Below are 27168 nucleotides of genomic sequence, written 5' to 3' on the forward strand. Positions count from 1 at the left end.
ACTAGCATAATAACATTTGACAACTGATCAAATTATGAGTATTCCTTGCTTCAAAATTAATAAATAATTTTTTAGCTTAAAGTCTAAATCTGTCTTCATTTTCAAAAGTATCAACTTTTCGTTAATAAATACACTTTCATATGATATAATGTTAAGCCTTCATATACATTCGGAGAACACAAATTCTCTTTAACGAAAAAAGCTTGATACATGTTTCGACAGACTTTAAATACTTTTTGAAATAGTAATATGTGTTTAATAATGCATTAAACTATATTCATTATGGTTGTAGAATTAAAACAGAAAATGTATCAACCTCGATGAATGATACTGATGTAACGTTTGTTTGCACATCAATCTTAAATACCAGGTATCATGAAATGTTCTGATAGGGGCACGTATTCATATGCACAAATGTGTAAGGAAAAACCTATTAAGGAAATCAATCATAGACTTTGGAACGCAAGACGTGCGTTACGTCTACATTGGAGTTGTGCTCAATTTATTAGTTGGCAAGCCAAAGACGTTGATTATATAGAAAATGGAATCCGTTAAAGTCTGACAAGGAGATTTATAGAGATATTTAAAATGTACATATAATCTGATGTACAGTAGTTGTCGTTTTTTTGTGATTTATACGTGTTTCTCGAATCTCGTTTTTTTATATAGATTATACCGTTGTTTTTCCAGTTTGAATGGTTTTACACTAGTAATGTTGGGGCCTTTTATATCTTTTTGTTCGGTGTGAATCAAGGATCCGTGTTGAAGACGGTACAATAACCTGTGATGGTGTACTTTTATAAATTGTTATTTGAATGGAGAGTTGTCTCATTAGCACTCACACCACATCTTCCTATATCTATGTACGTATTACTAGTAACTGAAAACGCCAAGACAAGACACGGATATCAACGAACAGTAACATTTGAAAATAGATTTCATAACTTTACTGGGTCCATGTTACAATACAGTACATTTTTTCTTTGTCTTTTTTTTGTCGCTGTTAGTCGATTTCCATATAGGATTTTCCAACAAGGAAATGATATCGATATCGTTATTTTGTTTCGCAATATCTAATGGACTTGTTCCATCATTTCTGCAAATATCTCTGTTAGCGCCGTGTTCAAGAAGTATAGTTGCAATATCAATAAAACCGAACAGACAGGCAACAAAAAGAGGCGTTGAACCGTCTTCCGTACGTATGTTGATGTCGGTGGCTCTCTCTAATAATAGTCTTATCATACCAATATCGTTTGTAAAACACATCAGATGAAGCGGAGTAGCACCACCTATAACGTTTATTACTGTCTTTGGTTCTTGATTAACATAATCAAAAACGGAAGATTGACAATTCTCTTTAATCCATTCCAACCATGTGTTCGATTCATCTTCAATTGTAGAATCCCATGCTTTATCGATTTGCCTTATTTCATCTTTCATTGTCTGACTATCATATAAACCAATATTACAATCAGCAGAATGAAAAAGAAGTAGTTTTACTGCTTCTCTGTTGTTTTCAAATAATGCATGAAGTAATGGAGTTGAACCATCATATATTCGTTTGTTCATGCAAGGTTTGTTTTTCAGCAATAAATCCATGACAGCTGGGTCGGCCTCGGACTCACATGACAGATGAAGAGGTGTAACTCCAAGCAAACTATGCTTGTTAATATCTGCCCCAAAATTTAATAATGTATTTATTACTTTTATTTTATTGTCAATGCACGCGAAAACCAGTGGAGTTATGGAAGTAGTACGACATTGATTTATGTCAACACCTTGATCAACAAACCATGGTAACATATTATCATATCCTGCCCAACAACAGGCTTCAAAAGAACCGAATACAAGACCTTTTTCATTTATCATTGTTAAGCAGGCAAGTTTTGATTGTTCAGCTTTATCGAGATGCAATAACTGAGTAAGGAGTAAGTCCCTGAATTGTTCATTTTTCATATTGTAATTATTATGGAACATATCTATAAATTGCCCATGGGACCAGTCAAATATAAGTCTGTTTACATACAAGGTTAATTTATCATCTGGAATTATGTTTATAAACTCATTTGCATCTGTCTCGTCTTTCTCACGTAACTTGTTCCAGTGAAAACGTTCGGTAATAATATCAACCATTGCATGTTTAATAAGGCAGTCTAACATCTTTGTTCCATAGAAATATACCAGAAAATCAAATAGCTTATCATGAATTGCTATATAAACATTGTTTTCCTTCTTAAGATATGTACCTACGAGTGTATCCAGCTCTTCCTTTATCTTAATCCCTGATGTTCCTCTATTAATTCCACATGCTTCACACACGTCATCTATTATAACACGTACATCAGGTTCCATATTTATCATGTATTTCTCATCAAATTTGTTATTATAAATAACACAAAGTGCTAGTCCACAAATCTTGCACTGACCAACTTCTCCTTCATTCCAAAGGCTGCTCAGCTCTTTTTCATATACCACGAAAGGGTTTTTAAAGAACTTCTGGATGTCCCGGTTGTCTTGTCGACTATACAGAAAGCATAACAGAGGGAAACAATCATATTGCAACAACATAGCTTCTGGTATATCATTTCCATGTTTACCTAAATGAGCTTTGGCTATTTGTATTCTCTCATCCTTTGATAACAGTAAATCTTTTGAAATTAAATTACATTCACATGATCTGAATTGGGCTAAAACACAAAATTTGTTATCCTTGTATACTTGTGATCTACATGATATAATAATTTTACAATTATCTAATACTATGTTATCAACAACATCTAGTAACTGTTTCCAGTTGTCAATCAGCTGTTTATTAGCAGTAAAATTACCACACATATCATCAATAACAAACACAGTTTGACGCCCAGGCTGATAAAAGTTTCTTATATCTGTCGGAACCGTTATAGGAATGACCTGATATCCCATCCCTTCCATCTGTAAAGCTACATGTCTTGTAACAGCTGTTTTCCCCACTCCTGGACTGCCAACAACAGTTACACAGTTTTCGTCTTCTAAACGACTCATCACAAATTTGGAAGCGTTAGTAGGTACAAATTTTATATCATCTTGTTTCCATTTTTCTATTTCTTTTTCAATTTGATCTGTAAAATATAGCACACTCACACTGCTATTAGGCATATAGAACTTATAATCTTTATTCAAATGAAATATCAGGGAAAGGAGTACTAAAAATAATACTTGGATAGATCATCGGGATGATAAATAATTGATAATATTTTGCTGTAATACTTAAGTTATGTCGACTATCTCTTGGCAACCAGTTTTAATTGGCGGAAGAAGCAGTTTATCCCATGAGAACAGCAAAACTAGCAATACTAGTGTATTTAGACTTGATTTGAAAGCACCAACCGCCTTATTGAATATCGAATCCATTTTGCTTTATTGAGCATAATTTCTCGTACAAACAGGTTTCAAGACTGAAATATTTTTTTTAAATGTGTATAGAAAATTAATTGAGTTTTCGAATAGAACTGGTGTATGTGTTATACCATGAAAGCATAGTACCTCACAACAGGTTTCATACGAAAAACAGTCGAAAAAATCTTCCTTCGAAATCGTCAGTTGTAGGAAGTTAACCCTGCATTTCATTGCAGAAAAAAATATGAGCCAAAAACATATACCTTTAGCTCTTTAAAGTTCTATTCTATTTGTATTTCGTGTATAAAATATTATGAAAACTTGATTTAAGATGGTTACTCAAAACACGGGACAAATTTGACATTCCGGGATTGGAATATCTAACTTTATCAGTTTACAAGATTACACAAATATATTTTGTCCAAGTTATAGATAATCAAATACTAAATGTTCCCATATGTCCCAATATATCACTGTCGTAGCTGTTGTCACCACAGTTGTTTGATTAAAAGAACATTTCACATGGGAAATTTTAAAATTCCCATGGGGATATAAGAAGTTGTCATAGGAAAATTTAAAGTTCCCATCGGAAAAGAAGAAAACAAAAAGTTCATATGGGAATGAACCTTTACCAATGGTACAATTTTACTTCCAGCGGCCACGATTTTACTTCCCATGGGATCATTAATTTTTCAAATGATAAATGTACTCTCTATGGGAATTTTTTTTTTCTTTTCATGGGAAACAGGTATATTATAATATAAGGAACATGTTTTGCTTTTGATTGTTTCTTCTAGAAAAAATACATTTGTTGACAATGTAGGATTTATGGTAAATCATTGCAGAATGCAGGTTTTCTATAAAATGTTTATTTGGTTTCGCACTAATCATGCAAATTCCATTAAACTCTGTAAAGAATGAAGCAATGAAAAATAAGTTTTAAATAAAGTTGTAAGTGTATAAGGTCATCACAAAACATTCTTTTTTTACTTATTTCTTTTTCGGTGCGTATACATAATACCACACATTTTTATTTTTACAAAATACAAGATCCATGAAATAAAAACACTATGGCGTGCTGAAAAAATATTTATGTACAATCTGTATACACGTGCTTGATAAATTTTCTGGTTGAATGAACATGAATTTAAATCGCTTACAAAGAGATGACAATCTGAATCAATATAGTGTGGCATGTGTCGATAAAACATTTATAGTCATGGTAATTACCAAAGATATCAATATATAATTTGAAATAATATATTTGTATTAACATAGTCTACTTTTATATTATATGTCATTTGTGCCAACTATATCATCCCATCAAGTCCCTAGTACGTAATATTTAGTTGGTTATTTGCGGTATTTCTACGGACATATCATCATTTTGGTTCCTTCCGTGTTAAATTCTGTATAGGCAGTTTATGTAGATGAATAACAAGAACAGAACATGGTCAATTGAAGTCTTATTACTAGCTTTGTTGTGTTGTTTTGAAAACGTAACATTGACATCATGGATTAGTGATTTCTGTGACTGTTTCTTACAAATATACGTACATGTACCAAATATACAAGTTAGTTACTTTTCACACGGTGAGTAAGGTTGTTCTGCGAGAGAACGTTCTTTGCTTGTGATTCGGTCCTGACTGGTGCTGGCGGGTTTGTTGACATTGTATCAGAACGGCAATAAAACAACCGTTCTGATGCTTAATTTTTCTCTTATACGTCCTATGTACCATGCGAGGAATATTACAACATTTTATTCATTGCAAAATGCATGCAGATTCGTTAGACGAAAGTGTCCTGACAACGTGCTGGTGATTGGGTAAAAACAGTCCAGGTTCCGGTAACTTTGGACATGCGCAAACATGTGTCAGGTTTAAACATGTTTTGTGAGATCTCAACACTCCCCAATAGCTCTTGCCAATGTAGAAAAAAAACCATTCTGGGACACTTATTTTTTTTCCAAAACACGTTATAACTAATATCCGAGACTAGTATATATCCCTTATAATATGCATCCTTCTTTCATGTTAATTTGTTTAAACACCTTTTGACTGTATATTGCGGGCACTGCTAAAATAAGCTTTCAAAAAGCAAATTTAAATTTCATTCCTTTAAATTTAAGCTTGTATATCGGATGAATTTGACCACATGACAATATTACTAGACCATTGCTCGTGCACGACATATTCCAATGTAAAACACGTGCTGTCACAATGTCATATTCGGTTTTAAAGCATCAGCCCACACAGGTTTAAGGAATAGCAATTTGATTGGATCATAGACATATATATATGTCTTTAATTGGAAGAAATTAACCACGCCTACCTCAAACTAATACCCAATCGACCGCACTTGAAAGAACCATACATCAAACATGAACAGGATTACTAGAGATTTTGGTTGGGTATCAATATATGAAAAGTTGAGACTCTTTATTCAAACTCTATAATGAAACTTAGAAATATAAAACTTGCCAAGAAATGCCTGTAATTCATGTTTCGCTAATTAAGAACACATTTTACACACCATTTCACCAACCAATTCACAAGTGAGGAAGTGTTTTTTCTTTTAAATTGCAAATTATTTTTTTTTATTTCGGATGGTTCTCTTTTCGTTCAAAAAATCATCAGCAATTATCTTTAATTAAAAAACATCAAAAAGTTCTTTAATATGTATGCAATTGGGAAAATATTCATAAGGCGGTCTGTCTAACTGAGAGAAGAACGACTATGCTGTCTCTGTGAATCAAACGACATGTTTGACGAGTACATTACATTATGAGTTGTGGAACATTGAAACTAGAAAGAAAGACATTTTACCGTTCTACTGTTGGACAAACCCTATAACTAATATATATGAATTTGATCAACTGTTTAATTCACCACGTATTTAATTATTAGAAAAAAAAAATATGTAAATTTATCAAAGTTATGTGAAAGTCAGTCCTCGAAAGTAATTTAACTGTATCGTTCACATATGCATGTAATGATTGTATCTTATAGTTATGTGTATATTCTCTATCACTAGTAATTGGAGTTATATGAGAAAGAGTATGCATATTCCTTTAAACTATAGATAACACGAAGACAGCCTACCATACGGGTTATATACAAGTTTTAATGTAGGACTCGGAGGTACGATGGGGACGCTGAAGTGCGATGGTCTACGCCAACGTACGATGGTCCGTCCGCTGATGTGCGATGGTCTATTTGATGCACGATGTGCAATTGTTATGAGAAGTACATACACATGTTTTAATAGCTAGTACATGTACATGAATTTACATGCATTTTGCCCATAACTGTCTTAAATGACAGTTGCATAATACATGACAGATTTGATTTTCTGCATGTGAACATAATTCTGCATAAACATTTTATCTTTACTTGGTTCTTTCGTGAGTTCCTGGATTTTCCTAATATTATTATACAGAGTGTCTGTACGTCAACCCGTATGTAGTAAGAAATGTCAAGCCCCATCTCGTGGAAGATATTAGCAAGCAAAATCGAGAATTGTGCAAATGATGATACAAGCATGAAAATTAGCACGAATCATCATTGTTATATACTTTTTTAAAATAACCTGCTGGCCATACAAAAAAAACATTTTTCAAGATGGCCGCGGCCTTTTTAAAAATGACTGGTTTTTTTCGAATTCGAAAATGCTTAATTTTCTTGAAACATGTTGCTTTGGCCTTCTGAAGTAAAACAAAAATATTATTAGGTTTGGTGGCTACATTCCTGGCATAAATATTTGACATTTCAGGGTTTACGCGAGCACGAAAATGTAACAAATTTCACACATACACATTTGAACAATTAACTATTTACTTGGTGCTTTTGGATTATGAATTGGTTTGATCACATTGATCAGGTTATAAAACAAATTCGTTTATCTATTTTGCACATGTGCAAACTCTTTGTAGACATACAGAGTGATTTGCACCAACTACCAGGGCATGATGATGTAAATCGTAGTTCATCTAACAGACGAGGATTTGAATTTCGAAACATATTTTGGTCGTCTTTTAATTCCATTAAAATCTATGCTTTTTTATTCACGTCAGTGTAACCTCTAGGATGACACTGTTTGAAAACACGCCTATTCAGTTGAACTGATCAAGCATTTGATGATAAGGTGAACAATTATAGCTGCAGATCATCCACTTTTGGTATTGGCTCAGCAAATTCAATGGGAACGGCCAGATTTGTACGGAGAAGATAAGTTTATCGTATTGTTTGGTGGATAGAACATTAAAATTGCTTGTTTTAAAAAAATGGTGATATATTGCAGGAATGTGAATGGACTTTTGTCATCACTGAAGCCGATATTGCAACACACAGAACTTCATATTACTTTCATGTATATTCAAATGTACCTAGAATAAGACAGGCGCATCAGATATCTGCGTTTGTTTTGCTCGAATCATTTATCATTTATGTCTTAACGCAGAAAATATAGCTCATTACTCTGTGTCGTTCGATTATTTGATAGACCGGTGTATGAATCAGATATCGTTGCATATCAAGCATGATAGCGTATTTCTTTTAGTCCAAATCGTATTAATTATGTGCGATGGTTACTGATCCATTTTCGAGATCTGGCTTCCCTTCACGAGCATCACCCGAAAGGTGGCAATGAAGTTTGCAAATGGTAATGTCATGGTAAGTAAGACAAGCAAGTTGTTTTCTTATATCAGAATTGATCAACAATAAAAAAAAAAAAAAAAAAAAAGAATAATGCAATTGTGAAGGGCGATGTTAGAACCACCGCAGATCCCTTTAAAAGACGATGGTAGGATGGACGTCAATAGACTAGTAGATGAATTTAAAAGATCTAGTGGTTTGAGTCATTCTAAAACAGATAAACGACATCATGAAGACGAAATACAATAAGGTCTCTTTGAAAAGTATCAAAAGGTTTCTAAAGTGATGAAGGAGTTTGATAATCCATTTTTTCTTTTTCTAGAACAGTCGTCAGATTTGTAAAAAAATGACTCTTTTAAGGAAATGTTGACTCTTAGACCGGTGATATATGTATATAACCAATATGAAGATCGTTTGAAGCAAAAGCAAAACCACGGAGAATCTGCTTTTTATAACCATATGAAAAAGAACATTTTTCCTATTAAAGCCGTCAAATGAAACTGGAAATATTTTTGTCAAAAAACAAAGCTGTAGAACATGAAAAGTGATTGCGATCTCTTTTCTAGACTTTTAATTTATTTTCTTGTCAAAGTAGACAGTTTTACTTAGAAGATTTCTTTATCCACGAAAACTAAATTACTTTTCTGTCTTTGTCTAGAACAGTGTTATAAGATCGCAGAAAATTGGTATGCTTGAAACACTGTGCGATTTGCCATTAACAGATCCAAATTCTGACGCATTCATCGTTGGTGGGCCAGCAATGGTTAAGTCCTGGCCACCACGTGCAAAACTATTTGATTATACAAATGATGTCCTACTGCCTTTCATAAAATATTGCACCGATAAGTGTTTAAGAGTGGACATTGTATTTGATGTTTACTAAATTAATAATGTAAAGGCTAGACCGAGATAAGGCAAGGTGCTGGTGCTAGATGCAAAGTTGTTGGTTCTGGTACAACGCCAAGGGTTTGAAGTAGTGTCTATCCAGATGACAACAAAACATTTCTAGCCGACAGAATTGCTGCTTTAGAGACTAATAAAAATGATTATCGTACTCAAGGTGAGATTTTCCTTACAATTTAAATACGGATACTTCACATTTATCCCTTTCTAACCAAAAACAAGCAGATATACATAATTATGTTTGTCCATGATAAGCTTGCTGCTGAAAATGGTGGATAAAAGTAAATTAAAGTAGTACTGACACAAAGTTAGTAGTATTAGGGATTGCAACTCTCGCAGTTTAAGTTATGAACAAATTTCGTATAGATTTTTGAAGGAATACAGACCTTCGATAGTGTCATGTTTATGACATATCAATGTGTTTGGTCCTTGTGAAGCTGCTATTCTAACCTTCCATGCATTCTGTGAATGTGACACTGTGTCAGCATTTGGTGAGAAACTAAAGATGTTCCAGATGTAACGGATATTTTTGCTCGCTTTAAATGACGACACAAACATGGACATCATAAAAGCATTTGCTTGCATCATGCACGTCAATATCAACATTTACTGTTAAAAAGGCACGATTTGAATCATTTGTCAGGAAGCAGCGAAATTATTAGTGCTATGTGCTATTCGGCCTACCAGAGGTTCTCTTCCGGGGCACATCAAAAGAGAAGCATATCAAGGTGGATTCAATCGGAATTATGCATTCAACAGGTTAACGTATCAAGTCATGGACACTTGGTTCGGATGAAAGAAAAAAAAACTTGGAACCAAGATTGATTTCTTTGGATAGCTGCCGTTGCACCCTCATATCAGGAACTTGTGTAATGCGGATGCAATAAATCCAGCGGTGTTGATAACTGTAAAGCTACCGTTCTGGCCTTCTATGTACGGGTTTGTGAATTGTCAACTGTCAGCTCATTATTAGAAATGCAACCAGTCTTTTCTAACCAAACTAAGCAATTGAACTTGACATAGTAAGTGATATGTCTTGTAAATCAGAAGAAAATGGAAAAAAAAAGAAAAGTTTTCAACTTGTTTGCCACCGTTTTCGAACCGGAAGTCCATTTCGTCATGTATGTATTATTTAATCAAAACTTACATTGGATTTTACCTACAACACAACTTTGAAATGATTTTCAAAATGTAGTCATTTTCTACATTTTTGCAACCATTTTGGAACCGGAAGTAACTTTTTCGTCAAAAATGTATTGTTTCATTGTACATAAGGAACTGCAATTTACCAAAACTTACTTTGAATTATACTTAAAACACAACTTTTAAATGATTAACTAAAACAAGCCATTTTCAACGGTTTTGCCGCCATTTTGGAACCGGAAGTCATTTTTTCGTCATGTATGTATTGTTTTATCGTACTTTAGGAATTGTCATCTTTTTTTTTAAACTAAAATTGGAATGAACCTATAACACAGCTTTCAAAGGATTTACGAAATGTAGCCTTTTGGATATAACGCCATTTTCAAAATAAGCGGTGGCCATCTTGAAAAATTGAAATTTTTAATGGCCAGCAGCTGATTTTTTTTAATTATCGTTTAGTCAACCTTTATACTAAATTTCATGCTTGTATCACGATTTGCACAATTATTTCCAGAATATCTCCCGCTAATCGTACGTAAAAAGAAACCGTTTATAGATTTCGAAAGAAAACAATCTTTATATGGAAGTTTAACTTTCCCCTTTTCATCAATCTTCGACATGAAAAGCTTTGAAAATGAAGTTTGTGTAGACGATCACACTTCAGCGTTATCACCATCGCACTTTCGCGTAGCTATCAACAAGATAGCGTCACAATTCCACCATCGCACTTCAGTGTAATCATAAACTTACTTCATCTTCAAACAATCACACCCAAGCATAACCATCGCGGTTCGGAGTACCATCGCGGTTCAGAGTCCTACATATATAATACCATAAAGTACTTTTAAAATCCTCACCCGTCCGTGTTGTAAATGGAAAACACTGGATTCTCTGTGTTAGTAACATGAGAGATCATAACGGACAAATTAACAAAACTGTGTTTGCGAAAATGAAACAAATTAAAAGATTATTGTGTGGACAAGTTACACATTGAAGTAGGAAATTTGACCGAATGAATGAAATGAACTTGCAAATAAATCAGTGCACATCTGTCAAGTGGCTTAACATATGCATATAGATAAAAAAAAGCAAAAAAAAGCAAAAAAAAAACAATAAGTAAATACATGATAATTATGATGTCAATTTCAGAAATTCAACAATGATAACTGTAAGACAATCTTAAACACGATTCATACTTTTCCAGCTAAATAGATTCAAACAGATTTATCATTCTAATTCTTAAATAAATTCTACAAACAGGCGTGGATCTGACCCTTTGCTGTTCAGTGACCAATATTACACGACATGGTCTGAGACCACAATTGTCGTCCCTTGATTTTTGTTGTTCACAAATATAGTTCCTAGTGTTGACAGTGGGTTACTTTCCATTAATTTTTATACCCCTTCCAAATTTTTGTCTCCATGTTCAATGCTTCAAATTGCAAGTAGGGAGGACGAAATTACACTGTAAAAAAGTTTGGGTTCAGAATTTTAAATGAAAGTAGTGATTTGGTCCAGCTGAAAAAGGTTTAAAATTAGTACTTCGGAAGCTGTCAAAATATTTCAAGACGCACTAAACCGATGAATTTTTCAATAATTTTGATATAATTTGTCCCACCAGTAGTAAAACACACTGTAAAAGTTTCTTTGATAAAGCGCAGGTGGGATTTTTTTAATTTTTCATTTATGTTCTAAAAGAAATGCCCTAAGAAATAATTGTGGTCTCGGACCACATGCACGATCATATTGATTTTAAAATCGGCCGCTGGACGGTAGAGTTTCAATCATAGTGAAAGACGTTTGAATAGAAAAGTATGATAGAAACACCTGAAATTTTATCAAATGATATTTTTGTTAAACTGCTCCAGACATGTTATCCGCCAGTCCAATGCAATATTGAATAGCCTTTTACAAATTTCGAAAAATAAATGATCCCTTGGAAAAGTAAATATCGAGACTTAATGTTCCCAGGGGGAGAATAAATGTTCCAAAGCGAAAAATGGGTTCCCATGGGAAGAAAAAATTGTGCCTTTAGGAACAAATATTTCCTTGAAAAATTAGAATTTTCCATGGAAAGAACCTTTCTTCTAATGATCCAATGGGATTTTTTATGATAACTTTAAATTTTCCCTATGAGAACTTTAAATTTTCCCATTGGAATTTTTAAATTTTCCTATAGAAATTTTTAAATTTTTCTATGGAAATTTTAAAATTTTCCTATGAAGATTTTAAAATTTCCCATGTCAAATGTACTTTAAATTAACTGTAGTGACAACAGTGACAACAGTGACATATTGGTACACATAGGGAATTTTTTTTTGTGGATTATATATCATTTGGCCGAAAACTATTTGTGTTACCATGTAAACCGACAAAGTGTGATTTGCTAAGTCTAGAATGGCAAATATGTCCCGCATTTGCAGTGTGTAAAGCTTTTACAGAATTAACATGGGAGTGCACATTTTATTTGTGAGCTGCACTGGTTATTATATTATATGGAATGAAAAGGTATGTGGAACTTTTTCTGTAGTACTGAACTGGATAAAACTTTACCCAAGCCGAGTATTTATTTATTTGAAACAAAGATGAATTCTGCACACTTCTTTGGAAATTGGAAAAGACAAATAGTGGAATTCAAATATGTTATTTCTCCTGAACAACTAGTAGACAACACTTGTACAACACAATGAAAAAAATCCTTGAGAGGCACTTCAAATCAAAAGGCAAAAGGCAAAAACGAAAAGACAAATAATTAACCAATCATTATTCGGAAAACTAACAATTGATCACCAATATCGCCACGGATAGATACCGTCACTATAAAGACGATTGACCTATATAGTAAATAAATAAAAACATGAACAAAGATTTATCCAACTCATGTGTGTTACTACTTTGATACATTTGTATGCAAAATATTTTAAATCCAAAGCTTATATAAAAGATGAAGAGCTCAAAATATAGACTTTAACAAAATCTTAGTTCTAACATATTTACACACATAATACATTGTACTACTGCAAATCCTTGCACCTTTAGTGGTATACAATTTCGACATTTTGTTAACGATAAACACATTAATACTATTAAGAAAACATTATAATGAGAAACGTCTTCCTGAATTTGATAATCTTTTATTCAAATGTACTGAAATTAGAATCAAAACTTACTTTATTCAATCCAGCTAGCTCTTTTTGAACAGATACAATGTAGTATCTCCTGATAGTATATTATTATGCCTGAATTCTTTACTTTTTACAATATTGAAAACATGTTTAATGTCTTTAATTGTGAATATGACCATTATATATTGAATAAGAGTAGCACAAAGGTGTCACATATGGAGCAGGAACTTCTGACTATAAAAAAAATTACGATATTTTCTCATTTACTTTTTTACACAAAAAGCGTAAAATGACAATTTATAATAAAACCATTATTTTTTTGTGTATGAATAAAATGCGGGTTTTCCACGCTTGATGAACATTGTTTTTTGGGTAAAACAGTGGGGTATGTCAAAATTTATTCAATCCGACTCATTTAGAATGTTTTTCTCAAAAATGATTTAATGGTCTAAACCACTACTTTTGAGCAGTTTTCCTGATTACTTTCAGTGTTTGCGCTTTTGTAAAGGAGTGTTGTTAACCCCCATAGAATAACAAAAGAATCATTCTCTTTTTATGAATATTGCTAAACCAGGGTAATGGGATATGATGATGGCAGTGTTTAACAACTATGACAGTATTTTTAGCCCTCGCACGATCGGCTCGGTGCCCGAAGGTGTTTGGTGAGCTTTAAAATATTATCTGCGGTTGGTCAGAAACAGGTGAGGAGGCCATTTTAGGTTGGCTGCAATCTTGGTTTTGTTGAGTAGCTTTGTTTTTTACTTCTAGTATTTTGATGTTTCTTTACTTCACAAAGGCTGCTTTCAGGGCAAAATTGGTCAGCTTGGAAGCCTGCTAATCATGATGATGATTAACTGATAGATGAGTCTCGGACTTGGTATTAAAGATGACAGGGAGTATTATCAGGACCAAAGTCGCGAGACAGTAACATGAAGGTCATAATCTAACACATAGGATACAGCCTTCTGACGTCATAACACTTCCAAATCTACAATGGGTTTTAAAGGGCATGTTGACTCGGGAATTTACGAAGAACTACGGACGTTAACTGTACATCGTTGGATTAGTTTCTGTCATTTAAAGTAGTAAGTCGTTTATTCATTTAAAGGTAAACCCTCATCGCAGATAGGTACAGGAGAGCTGACTCAGCACGTTCGATTAGCTGTTATGAATGTTTGAGATCTGACCGGATGGATTGTTATGGGTTACGTACTGTAAACAATGTACAATGTTCGTACAATCCAATCTTTTGTATTCGTGACAACATTGTAATGTAGCCGATTTTTACAATTAATAGCATTTTGCAGAAATAAAGCATCGTTATTTTTTTCCGTGTTTTAGTTTTTCATACAGTTAGCGCAAAATGTAAGACGAACATGTAAATCATATAATGCTTTAATAAAATATTATTAACAGCCATTTTGAGCTTTTATTTTTATAAGAGTAAATGGTTATTTGAATATAAATTTACTTTTTTACATGTTTTAGAAAAAATGAAAGTAACTATAAAGTATTGTTCAGTTCTATTTCAATGCAAACGTAAAACTCCATTTGAAATAGTAGAACTTATCAAAAATTATGCAAGGAAAAACTCGTGCGCGGTAATTGTGATTATATTAAAAATCACTTTTAATCTGCATTTAATGTAAGCATAAATAGTAATAAGTTATAAAGTCTTACTTAACAGCTAATTTTATCACTCGGATGTTCTTACTAAAAAAAGTAAAATCACAAAAATACTGAACTGAGAGGAAAATCAATTCGGAAAGTTTAAAATCACATGTCAAAATCAAATAACAAAACGCATCAAAAACGAATGGACAAGAACTGTCATATTCCTGACTTGGTAAAGGCATTTTCAAATGTAGAAAAAAGGTGGATTAAACCTGGTTCTATAGCGCTAACCATCTCACTTTAATGACAGTCTCATCAAATTCCGTTATATTTATATGGGTGCGTTATTTAAACAGACACAATAAATAAAATAGTCTAATATGGGTACATCAGTCATCATCGTATAACAATTTTAAAAGGATCAATTGAACAGAACACAAACACATCTACTATCCACGAATACATTGATTGATTTGAGTGTCTAACGTCAGAAACTGAACACAAGAACGGTTAAACCATCACAAAATGCTGCCTTATATTTAAAAAAAATCAGTGCTCAAATTATATACACTAATCTTTTCATTTAGAATAAACCTGTGTGTTTGAATTAAATTTGAAAATTGAATAGACACGAAATATACATAGGTCTCATCTTAATTCATTTCTTGATACTCACTCAAGTTCTACGAACATTTACCTCGAATATGCTTTGGGATTACTTCCTCTTGTTCTGCTGTTACATTGTACATTTTCAATTGAAGTTTCGAAACTTGACCAGTCACTAAAATGATTGAAATATGTACCTTTTAGAATTAGATTATCAATATATTTGCAGATTGCAAAAAAAAATATTGATGTTTGTCAGAGATTTTGGAAGTATAAGTTTAAAAATGTTGTCAATGTAATAAAAGTGTTCAACAGTAAGTTCTTAAATGTTAGAACACCACATTTCCTAAAATCTGGATAAGTAGTAAGTGCATGTATCATTACTACCTAGGATGAATTCCTTAGATAACTATCTAGTAACATTATAAATTTCAGAAACAAACGTATCTCTAAAACTCTTCATGTTTTGTATTATTTCTCTTCATTCTAGTTGGAGTTCGAGTTCATTATCAGTCATTTGAAGACATTTAAAATTGAAACTATAGAAGCAATGAGCAATGTATATGTTCAATAAATGTGAAGGCTTGTATAAACACAAGACATATACTTTATTTAGTGCCTTTGATTATCAAGACCAGGATTCTGATGGATAGACATTAAAAACTAAAATATGTACACGAAGGCAAATCTGCATTCCGGGTCAGAGCATAGGATTTTTAATTTTGTGGATTTTTTTCGCTTACAAAATGATCAATTATTGGTTGATTTTTTGGTCAAAAGACACTCTTACAGGATTTATAAAAGAATTGGATATATTATTGAGTAAAGCTTCAACAAAACATCAATTCATATTCTCGTTGATATCATCTAAACATATGTCAATTTATTCTTAAACAAACATGTTTATAATTGACATAAAGGTTATTTTGAAATATACTTAGTTATAAGTAAACAAAATCATACATTGTTCTGGGTAATTTAATCATTGTTTTCTGTTATTCAACTGTTGATTACTTTTAATGCTACTAACTTTGTGAACGTAGACAAACAAGATCTTTGCGAACCTCTGCAAAATCCATTGTCAATTCTGTCTCGTATTTTTCTAACTCTCTCAGTCGTTTAATGTAGTGTTGCTCTGTATCTTCGTCTATGCAGCACGTTTCTACATTCTCTATTTTGGACACGAATTCTCTGTTCGACAACATGAGGGTTACCTCAAGTCTTCTCGCTATATCTTTAAAGGAAGAAAAATAATTTGCCAGTTCATGGTCATGAACATTCGTATTTCCTCTGTGTACAATCTCATTTCTTAATCGCCTGATTCTTTCTATATCATCACCTACTGTTATCTCAGTTGCTAATGGTGGCGTTTGATTATCCCATCCTTGTGTTGGCATTGGAACCAATTTTAGATTTCGTATTATCTTGTACATAAGTGGCACATCAAATTCATCATACTGGTTTGTACGAACAGTTGTGATAATGTTCCATTCATGTGCTCTCAGGTTCCTTGATAAGAAGCTGTTATTATTCAGATGTGCTTCTAAAAGATGCGGCGGTTCTTTGATTAGTAGGAGTTTTCGGAGTATGTTTGGGAGCTCATTTTGAGTGGCGAGCCCTAATCGTGCATAGTTTGTGAATGTAGATGCTGTATCGACGATCGACGAGCAGGTAGCCGTTGCCATGATAAGAAGAAAATATGAAATGCCTGGAGATCGTTATTCTTCACATGGTTTCGAAGCCTTCTTATACCTACAAAATTATAATCATTGATATAGATAACTAAATGATAAACATAAAAACCAAATGATATTCAGCTTTGTCAATGTTATGGAAGTCTCGTATTATAAAATAAACATCGTTCAAGACCGAGAGTTAAAATAATTCCTCAGTAAAGGACCTAAATATCGTCCCCCGTCAATTATTAATTGGAATGAGTGTCGTAATATCATCCACGACTCACTCCATACTTACTGTATGAAATGGATAAAACGGGAAAAAAGCTGACAAAAAATCTTTGGACTCTTTTTTTAATTCAGTAATGAAGATAGTTGATATACATGTACGTATTCAACATTTTAAAGAACATTTTACTATTACCAATAACAACAATAAACCTATTTCTCATATCAAACATAAACTAAAAGAACTAGCCAAGGAATTTGTTTTTGTCCCGGCCGATAAAGCTGCTAATAATATTATTATTGTTTGACATAAATTTTTCATTGAAGTTCTGAAAAAGGAAATCACCAATTCACCAACATTCCAACTAACTCCATTTTCAGAAAACGAAATCTGTAACAAACATAAACTTTTAGCCACCGCTTTACAATCAGAGCCAAATACAATGAAAGTCCCAACTATGTATTGGCTTACGAAGCTACACAAAACCCCTTACACATATAGATTTATTTCGTCTTCAAGCCATTGTTCACCTACTAAATTGTCTATTCTTCTTACCAGCACACTTGGAACAATTAAAAACCTTATAAGAAATTGTTCAAATAAGGCCTTCGAAAATAGTGGAATAAATTACTTTTGGAGTGTCAAGAACTCGTTGGAAGTACTTGATAAATTGCATGCTTATATTGGTGATTTTGAATCTGTTCAAAGTTTTGATTTTTCTACCCTCTATACCACATTGCCTCACATTCTCATTAAGAAAAAATTCACACACCTTATTAAAAGGGCATTCAAACAATCAGAATGTGAATATATATGTTCAAACTCTTTTATGTCATTTTTTAGTAGCAATAAACAAAAAAAACTATGTTAATTGGACATGCTTTGATACTATATATGCCCTTGAATTTTTACTAGATGACATGTTTGTTCGCTTTGGGGATTCCGTATATCGTCAGATTGTCGGAATTCAAATGGGGACTAACTGTGCATCACTTATTGCGGACCTCTTTTGGTATTGTTATGAGTTACAATTGATGACAAAAATAAGCAAAGACCCATCAAAAACAACATCTGATAAACAAATTTAATAATACTTTTAGATATTTGGATGATATGTTGGCTCTCAATAATGACGACTTCAGTATGTATATTAATGAAATTTATCCTGCTGAACTTACTTTAAATAAAGCTAATACTAACAATGACCACTGCCCTTTCCTTGATCTTGATATCTATATCACTAACGGAAAGCTGAATACTAAAATTTATGATTAAAGGGATGATTTTTCCTTTCCTATCGTTAATTATCCGTTTTTGGATGGTGACGTTCCCTTGTCACCATCTTACGGCGTTTATATATCTCAACTTGTACGATTCGCTCGTGTATGTAACAATGTTTTAGATTTTAATGAGAGAAATTTATGTATTACTGAAAAATTATTACACCAGGGTTTTCGATATCATAAACTAGTTAAAACATTTACTAAATGTTATCATCGGTATAAAGACATCATTCGTAAATATAGCTCAACATGCAGACTTTTTATACGTTCAGGTATTTCACATTCAATTTTTTATGGAAATATTCTTTATAAAGCACAAAGGTGTCAGTATTCACCTCAGAAACTTACAAAACCTTTGAATAGACTTATTAAGAAGGGGTATGATTACGATACTGTTGTCAAGTCATTAAAGATTGCATATTTTGGCTTTTATATTGAGTCAATGATAAGGTCTTTGCGTCGGAACTAAACACATTTATTCTAAAAAAAAAAAACAGTTGTTGGCATGACACGGGTTATGTTCTTCTCCTATATGTTATAATGGTATGATACTAAACCCGTAACGGGAAGGATTGTGCCAGGTGTTCATATGATGAAACCATAATCTTTTAGTCAGTTTAATTGAAGCTGGCATGTCAGTTAACTGCTAGTAGTCTGTTGTTATTTATGTATTATTGTCATTTTGTTTATTTTCTTTGGTTACATCTTCTGACATCAGACTCGGACTTCTCTTGAACTGAATTTTAATGTGCGTATTGTTATGCGTTTCCTTTTCTACATTGGTTAGAGGTATAGGGGGAGGGTTGAGATCTCACAAACATGTTTAACCCCGCCGCATTTTTGCGCCTGTCCCAAGTCAGGAGCCTCTGGCCTTTGTTAGTTTTGTATTATTTTAATTTTAGTTTCTTGTGTACAATTTGGAAATTAGTATGGCATCCATTATCACTGAACTAGTATATATTTGTTTAGGGGCCAGCTGAAGGACGCCTCCGGGTGCGGGAATTTCTCGCTACATTGAAGACCTGTTGGTGACCTTCTGCTGCTGTTTTTTTATTTGGTCGGGTTGTTGTCTCTTTGACACATTCCCCATTTCCATTCTCAATTTTATTTAAAAACAATTATTTACTGGTTTGTTTAAGCCAAACTCGTTGATGGCATTTCATGTTCCTCCGCTTAGCAGGCATCTGTAAAAGTAAGAACGCACAATGGTCGATCCAAAGCCGGTACAAGGTGTATGCTAAGGGTGAAACAGCTTCTTAAAACTCCTAAATGCGTGTCGGTCTAGTTCCGAGTAATTTCTTATTTATCAGACTTCAACATGTTCCCGTCCTAAATATGCTTTAAATTGTCGTCCGTTCACCTTTTTCAATAAAATTATAAAGACAGATGTTCATCTTCTTTCTGTCATTGTCCTTATTTAAAATTGGAAAGGGTTTTCTACCTAATATTTTAATCAATCGGTAACTGTGAGAGTACTTAAATTCGTGGGTATCAACTTTCGTTGTTTGAGCAACAATTATATGTTCTTTTATATGTTTTTATTTTCGTGAACATTATGCTTCATAATACAAATACAAAGTTTACATTGACCGATGTAAATTGTAGTGATCCTACTAATTGACCCGCGAAAGAGTGATCAACAGATTGAAGACCATCACAGGTGTTAATTATGCCATACGTATGTAATCTAAAGGAAACAGTTATAAACAAATGTTATAATAAACTCATCATAGATACCACTGCAGGATTAAAATTTTATATTTACGCCAGGCGCGCGTTACGTCTACAAAAGACTCATCAGTGACACTCGAATAAAAAATGTTTAAAAGGCCAAATAAGGTACCAAGTTTCAGAGCATTGAGGACCAAAAATTCCTTAAAGTATTGCAAAACACATAAACTTATTCTTGAATTTTAAAATATTCTTCCAGGATTGAAATTATTAATTCCCCTTACGTACGAGAATTATGAATGAGAAAATAAAATTACGCTTCATCATAGCATATCGTTAACACTGTGATTACTATTATAGTATTCTCAGATTTGGCGATATCTATAATACTAAAATTACGAGGTCGGATTTGTCAGCCGTCATCACGCAAAAACGACAAATCAGAGAATTCAACTTTATATATAACTAATATAGTACAAAGGTGTAGATTAAAAATTACACCACTCCAGGCCCTTTTGTTTTCCAAGTAATTAATATTGCCAATAATTAAGAAGTTCCGGGTCGAGTCCGATACCGATACCAATAGTATATTCACCTGTTACTATTACCTTATCTGTATGTTCCGCATCTGACAGGCGCACCAACAAACGGGGTATTCAGGATTAATATGCTATATACACGGGTCATAATCACAGGGTTGACACTACTAAATTGTCAAATTGTTACCTATTGTAAATCTGGACTAAAAATAAGGCGTATAGGTACAGTTTTCAATTTGTTAGCGGGCATGACGTAAAACAGCGAATCAAAGAATTCAACTTATAACTTATATAGGACAATGCTGTTGATTAAAAAATATTCCATTCCAGGACCTTTTGTTTTCCAAATAATTATTATTACCAAAAATTGATAAGTTCCAGTTCGACGGGTTCAAACAGAAAGATTTGAAAGCAGAGAAAACTGTGCATCTTATAATCGGCATGACTTTATCAGATGACAATACTAATACTAAAATAAGGCTTGCGCATAGTTGTATACTTTAATTCAGTCACGGACCCGCGATATCACGGGTGTGTTCTAGTACAATATATTTTCTAGATCATATCAGTAGTCAAACCTACATAGGGATCTTTCCATGTCTTTAATTTGTACAACGGTTATTTTATTTCGTTAGACACTTAAATTCGTGGATTAAGTCATACACAAAAAACACGAAAATTGGTTTCACAAGAATAAAATACTTTCAAATATATTTATTCAAGATGACGTTGTTAAGGAAGCTGACCATAAAATGCTCAGAGAATAAACTCATCATATATACCAGGACTAAATTTAGTATATACGCCAGTCACGCGTTTCGTCTACAAAAGACTTATCAGTGACGCTCGAATTAAAAAAAACCGGCCAAATAAAGTGCGAAGTTGTAGAGCATTGAGGACCAAAATGCCTAAAAGTTTTTCCAAATACAGCTAAGGTTATCTTACACTACTGTCTTCATTCTATTGTAATTGCTCTGTATCGTCCTGATCTTCAATATTTAAAAAAACCTGGACGCTCAGAAATAAGCCGACACAAATTGATATATGTTTAAGAGTATATAGTATGTTATAGAACTGATTGACTGAGTGTACATTCGCATGATGGACGATTCATCAGGTCTTGCTTTTTGGAATTTACTGACCCTGTATATATCATATTAGGTCACTAGCACACTATGTAACTAATAATATAGGCATGATATGATTGAAATATTCAAATTTTAAAGTAAATTTTGATTTTAATAGATAAATACTTACCATCATAAATTCTGAGTGTAACCCCAATTGCGTCATAGGTCAGATGGAAAATCCCGACTAAAAATAAACGTACTCTCACTGGTCCGGACATATACCCCTGTTTGCCCATATTCTTCCATTCAATTTCCTCAAGACAGAAACGTAAGGAAAGGGGATGAAGGGGAGGTGGGTGGGACCTATAATTTATGATGGTAAGTATTTATCTAATAAAATCCAAATTTACTTTAAAATGTGAATATTTTATAGCTATAAATACGTTACCATCATAAATTCTGAGTAACAGAATCTAACGTAAAGCTGAATCCCCTGTAACAAAAGAAACAGGAGGAAAGTTCAATCTTTGTGCTGAAACTATAGGTCCAAGAGAGTATAAACTCTCGGCAAAAGTAGCCATAGATTGGAGGTAGTGAGATATAAAAGAGTTCTCATTTCTCCAGAAACCTGCAGACAGTACCTCTTCTAAAGATGCACTGTTAAACAGAGCCCAGGATGTAGAGATACCCCTAACAACATGAGCTTTAACATTAAAACTATTTAAAAGTTCTGCCTTAGAAGAACCATAAGCTAAAGATATGCATTTGCATATCCAAGTAGAAATAGTTTTAACAGAAAGATCTGAGATTCCTTTTTTAATAGGAATAAAGAGTCTTGAGTTAGAAACAGAACGTAAACTACACGTTCTATCCAGATAAATAGAAAGGATTCTTACTGAACATAAAAGTACAGAAATAGAATCGCTAGAGAGTGCAGGAATCACAACTGGTTCTGCACCCTTATCTGGAATCTGATTCTTTGCCAAAAAAGCAGGATCCGTTAAAAGAGTAACAGCAGATTTATCCCTGTTAAATCGAAGGCAAGCATCAGAGAGAAGGCATGGATTTCACTCCTTCTCCGTCCAGAAGCCAAAGCTAAAAGAAAACAGAATTTATAGGAAAGAAACCTTAAATCTATTGTTTCTGCTGGTTCAAAAGGAGGAAGTTTTAAAAAGGATAAAACTAGTCCAAGGTCCCACTTAGGAACTAAAGTTTTTTGTCTTTGTCTTTCAAGACTAAAACTACGAACCAAAAGAGAAATATGCTCATTGATTCCAAAATCTGGGCCACCAGAAATATGAATAGTTCTTGAGATAGCTGATCTATATCCCTTAATAGTAGAGGGACATAATCCTTTGGATTCAAAAAGAAAAACTAGCAAGTCTGCTAATTGTTGTACAGTGACTTGGAAAGGATCAATTTCCCGCTCACTACGCCAATCTGAGAAGATTGACCATTTTGCATCATAGACAATGCTAGTGGAGTCTCTGACAGACTTTGTGAAATGCTTGGTTGCTCCTTCCGAAAAACCTCTCTTTCTGAGGCTAACCCTGAGAGAAGCCAGGCGTGTAGATGAAGTTTTTCTGGATTTTGATAACGAACCTTGCCCTTGATTTGAGACAGAAGGTCTGGTCTCAGAGGTAGAACTAGAGGACAAGCACATGATAGGCGCAGAAGGTCTGGAAACCAAGACTGTTTTGGCCATGCTGGAGCAATAACTATGATCTTGCAATTTTCCCCTGCTATTTTCTGAAGTACTTGGGAGAGAAACCTGAAAGGAGGGAAAGCGTACCCGAACATTCCTTTCCAAGATAGGCTCATTGCGTCTACCGCAAAAGATTTTGGATCTGGAACCGGAGACACAAATGTTAGAAGTTTGTGATTGAGACTGGTCGCAAACAGATCTATCTGAGGTGACCCCCAATGAAGAGTCACAGCTTTGAAAACTACTTGAAGTAGTTCCCACTCCGTGTTTACTGGAGCAAGGGATCTGGATAGAGTGTCGGCTAGAATATTGAGGTACCCCGCAATATGTCTCACCACTAGATTAACCTGGAGTTGAAAACACAGAAGGAGAATATCTCTGGCTATCTGATAAAGGGAAGGTGAATGAGTTCCTCCCTGATTCTTGAGATAAGCTACAACTGTTGTGTTGTCCGTGGCCAGAATGACAGACTGATTCTTTAGAGACATTTGGAAATGATTCAGTGCAAACAGAACTGCTTTCATTTCCAATACATTGATATGCTCTTCCAAAAGATCTGGATTCCAGACTCCCGAGATTGTAAGCCCCTCCAGATATGCTCCCCAACCGAGGGTGGAGGCATTTGTGAATAATGTTAGACTGGGAACTTGAGGGGACAGACATAGGCCCCTCATTACATTTTCCCGTACTAACCACCATTGAAGGTGTGGAAATAAAGGCTGAGTGATTGGAATCAATGCTTCCCATTCTTGTGAAGCTGGAATCCATTACTTGTGCAGATAAAACTGAAGCGGACGAATGTAAAGTCGTCCCAATGTAATTACATCTGCCAGAGAGTTCAATAGACCCAGAAGTTGCAAGAATTGACGTTCTGTGACTGATTGAACCGTCAGGAATAAATGTATTTTCTGACATAGTTTTGTAAATTTCTCCTCTGGTGGGAGGACTAGACCTACACTGGTTAGGAAATGATCTCCCAGGAAAACAAAGTCTTGAGACGGAATTATCTCTGACTTTTTCCAAGAGATTAGGAAGCATAGGGACAGAAAACAATTGATGACCAAATCTGTCTGAACCCTCAATTGAGAAGGGAATCGTCCAGGTAGGAAGGATTCTGAATAGACAGGGAATGTAGGTGAGCTATAGCTGCCTGCATGATTTTGGTAAAAGTCAAAGGGGCTGTAGACAGGCCAAAAGGGAGAGCCTTGAACTGGAAAACTTTGTTGTTCCAAACGAAGCGAAGGTATTTCCTGTAAGTTTGGGAAATGGGAATGTGGAAAAACGCATCTGAAAGATCCAGAGAAGTAGTCCACATTCCTGGAAGGATTGAAGCCCTGATAGATCTGTTTGTTTCCATTTTGAAGTGGGGAACAATAAGAAAGTTGTTCAGAATAGATAGGTCTATGACCAGCCTCATTCCTCCAGTCTTCTTTGGAACCAGAAAAAGACGGGAATAAAATCCCGGAGACAGAGTTAAGATCGACACCTCCTCTGTGCAGCTTTTTGTAACATTGTGTCCACTTTTACTGATAGAAGTTGACACTTGACTGGGTCTTGAGTATGAGACAAACTTATTTGAACTGCAGACAGAGGAGGTGGGTTCTTGAACTGAAGTGTTAATCCCCCTCGAATTATTGACAGCACATAACAGTCTGAGGTAATTTTCTTCCACTGATTTAGGAAAAAACTTAACCTCCCCCCTACTGGTATTGATTTTTTGAGGAACTTGTTGTAAATTTCCCCCTGGGGAAGCTGTCAATAACGTACGAGGGGGCAAGAACCTAGGTACTTGACCCAGGTTTCTTGGGACCCTGAAAACCACCAGAAGGCTTACCTGAGCTTTTTCCGGAGTTATTGGGTTTGTTCTGCGGTTTGTCGTAGTTATTCTTCCTTTTCTTAGCAGAAGAAGGAGGACCACCTGAAGCAGAAGTACTAGTAGAACTAGATGTAGCATTAACCGACCTCTTGCCATTAGTAACTTGTACACTAACTTTGACTGGAGGAGGGTTTTTGCTGAGTTCCTCTTGAACCCGCTGTAAGGGTAAACCAAACATCTTGTCAGAAAGTGGAGATTTCAGTAAAGAATCTTTCAAAGGCTCAGCGATAGAAATGTTTTCAAGAAACTCTGCTCTTTTAGATAGAGTGCAATTAGCAATAGAACCCATTAAAAGCAACTGAGATGAACCTAGAGCTTTATCCAGTTGAAGTAAGAAGGATCGTACTTCTGCTGGAACAACCGAATCTTCGCTGTTAAGCAAATGTCCGGTTGCAGCTAAAAAATGTTCGGCTGTGCCAAGAACTTGAGAAGCACTACGAAGGAGATTCTCAGTCTTTGACCAAACAGGTTGAGTGAGACGAATTTTCCCAATAAAGATGACATAGATTTGTCACAACTGGGAACAAGTCTACCCAGTGAAGAATCAAAGATATCAAAATCCTTGTACTTAACCTGATCATAAAAGGATGACATTCCAAATCCAGAGATATTGTTATTAGCAACCTTTTCACTAGCAGAATTAGCGATACCTTCATTAATAAATTGTAAAGCAAATGCCATATGGCCAGATTCAGGAAAAGAATTGTGAGAAGTCACAGTATCCTGAAAAATACCACAGGAAGCTTCAAAAGTTGAAGAAGGTTTCTTCGGCTTGGAAGGAGGGGCAAAAGGGATATGTGCTTCATCCCTCATCAAGGTATACACCTTATCCTTAAGATCCTTCAAGGATGGAGGATCCTCAGTCTCCTTGGTGGGAGGTTGTTGAGCTGACTTAGAAGAAGGCTCAGCGGCCGTCTTCGATACCTTGGGAGAAGAAGAACTTTCAACATCCTCCTCAGTGAGGAAAGCCCTTTCATGACTCCCAGGGGAAACAGAAAGCTCATCATCCTCCCTCTCATCCCATTCTACAGACTTAGCTGGAGAAGGTTGATGAGAAGAAACTCTATTCTCCAGTAGAGACATACGACTGGATAGAGTACTAAATTCAGCCTTGAAAGACTCACCAAAGTCCAAAAGTAACTTCTGAAAACCATCCAAAGATGATGCATGATCAAAAACCTGAGTACCATGAGAAGAGCTAGAAGATTGAGCTTGAGAGTCAGGTACGGTGGTAGAAGGAGCTACTGCAGGAGTCAAAGATACTGCTACGGGTAGAGCAGGAGCTAAAGGTGGTGCAGTAGCTACCTCAGAAGGGGGACCATAGAAATTGTCCATATAAGGCCAAAAACCAGGTTGGTTTGGCATAAACCCACCATAAGGGTAAGACTGTGGCCAAGGTGGCTGAGACCATGAGGGTAAAGGTTGTGTGCCCGTGTTGGGAAGCATATACCCACAATAGGATAATGGGGGTCTAGAACCTGGCAAGTTCAAGCCCATAGCTGTACCTGGGACAGAACTAATAGTACCCGCTGAATTAACAGGCCTAGATAAAGTATGAGTCACCGAAGTTGACGTAGGTACCCCCCCCCCCAAAAAAAATGCATGGCCGAACCTTGATAAGGGTCGGATAGGTAGTTTTACCAGACTCCGTTGTCGAAACTCCGGTCAATGTACTGGTAGTTTGGGGGGGACTTAAAG

The 27168-nt window shown here is 34.6% G+C and overlaps 1 protein-coding gene across 1 annotated transcript; it reads right to left on the reverse strand.

Annotated features, from left to right (window-relative positions):
* Positions 1–960: 960 nt before the first annotated feature.
* On the reverse strand, positions 961–17162 carry LOC134699382 (uncharacterized). The gene is made up of 3 exons (XM_063560983.1): positions 16452–17162; positions 15513–15596; positions 961–3101 (listed from the first exon to the last, which is right to left on the reverse strand). The coding sequence occupies exons 1-3, from the start codon at positions 17104–17106 to the stop codon at positions 961–963; spliced, it is 2880 nt and encodes a 959-aa protein (XP_063417053.1). The 5' UTR covers positions 17107–17162.
* Between the last annotated feature and the right edge of the window lie 10006 nt (positions 17163–27168).

The sequence above is a fragment of the Mytilus trossulus genome, unplaced genomic scaffold (genome assembly GCF_036588685.1).
Source record: "Mytilus trossulus isolate FHL-02 unplaced genomic scaffold, PNRI_Mtr1.1.1.hap1 h1tg000050l__unscaffolded, whole genome shotgun sequence".
NCBI lineage: Eukaryota > Metazoa > Mollusca > Bivalvia > Mytilida > Mytilidae > Mytilus > Mytilus trossulus.

What these genes read in the sequence shown, in the direction of transcription:
- LOC134699382 (XM_063560983.1), bottom strand. Translation starts at nt 17,106, where the DNA reads ATGGCAACGGCTACCTGCTCGTCGATCGTCGATACAGCATCTACATTC. An exon ending in TGTTTGTCTACGTTCACAAA is followed by an intron (nt 15,597 to 16,451) that starts GTTAGTAGCATT and finishes CAATCATTTTAG; the next exon opens with TGACTGGTCAAGTTTCGAAA. An exon ending in AATCCCAAAGCATATTCGAG is followed by an intron (nt 3,102 to 15,512) that starts GTAAATGTTCGT and finishes TATATTTTACAG; the next exon opens with ATCAAATTGAAAAAGAAATA.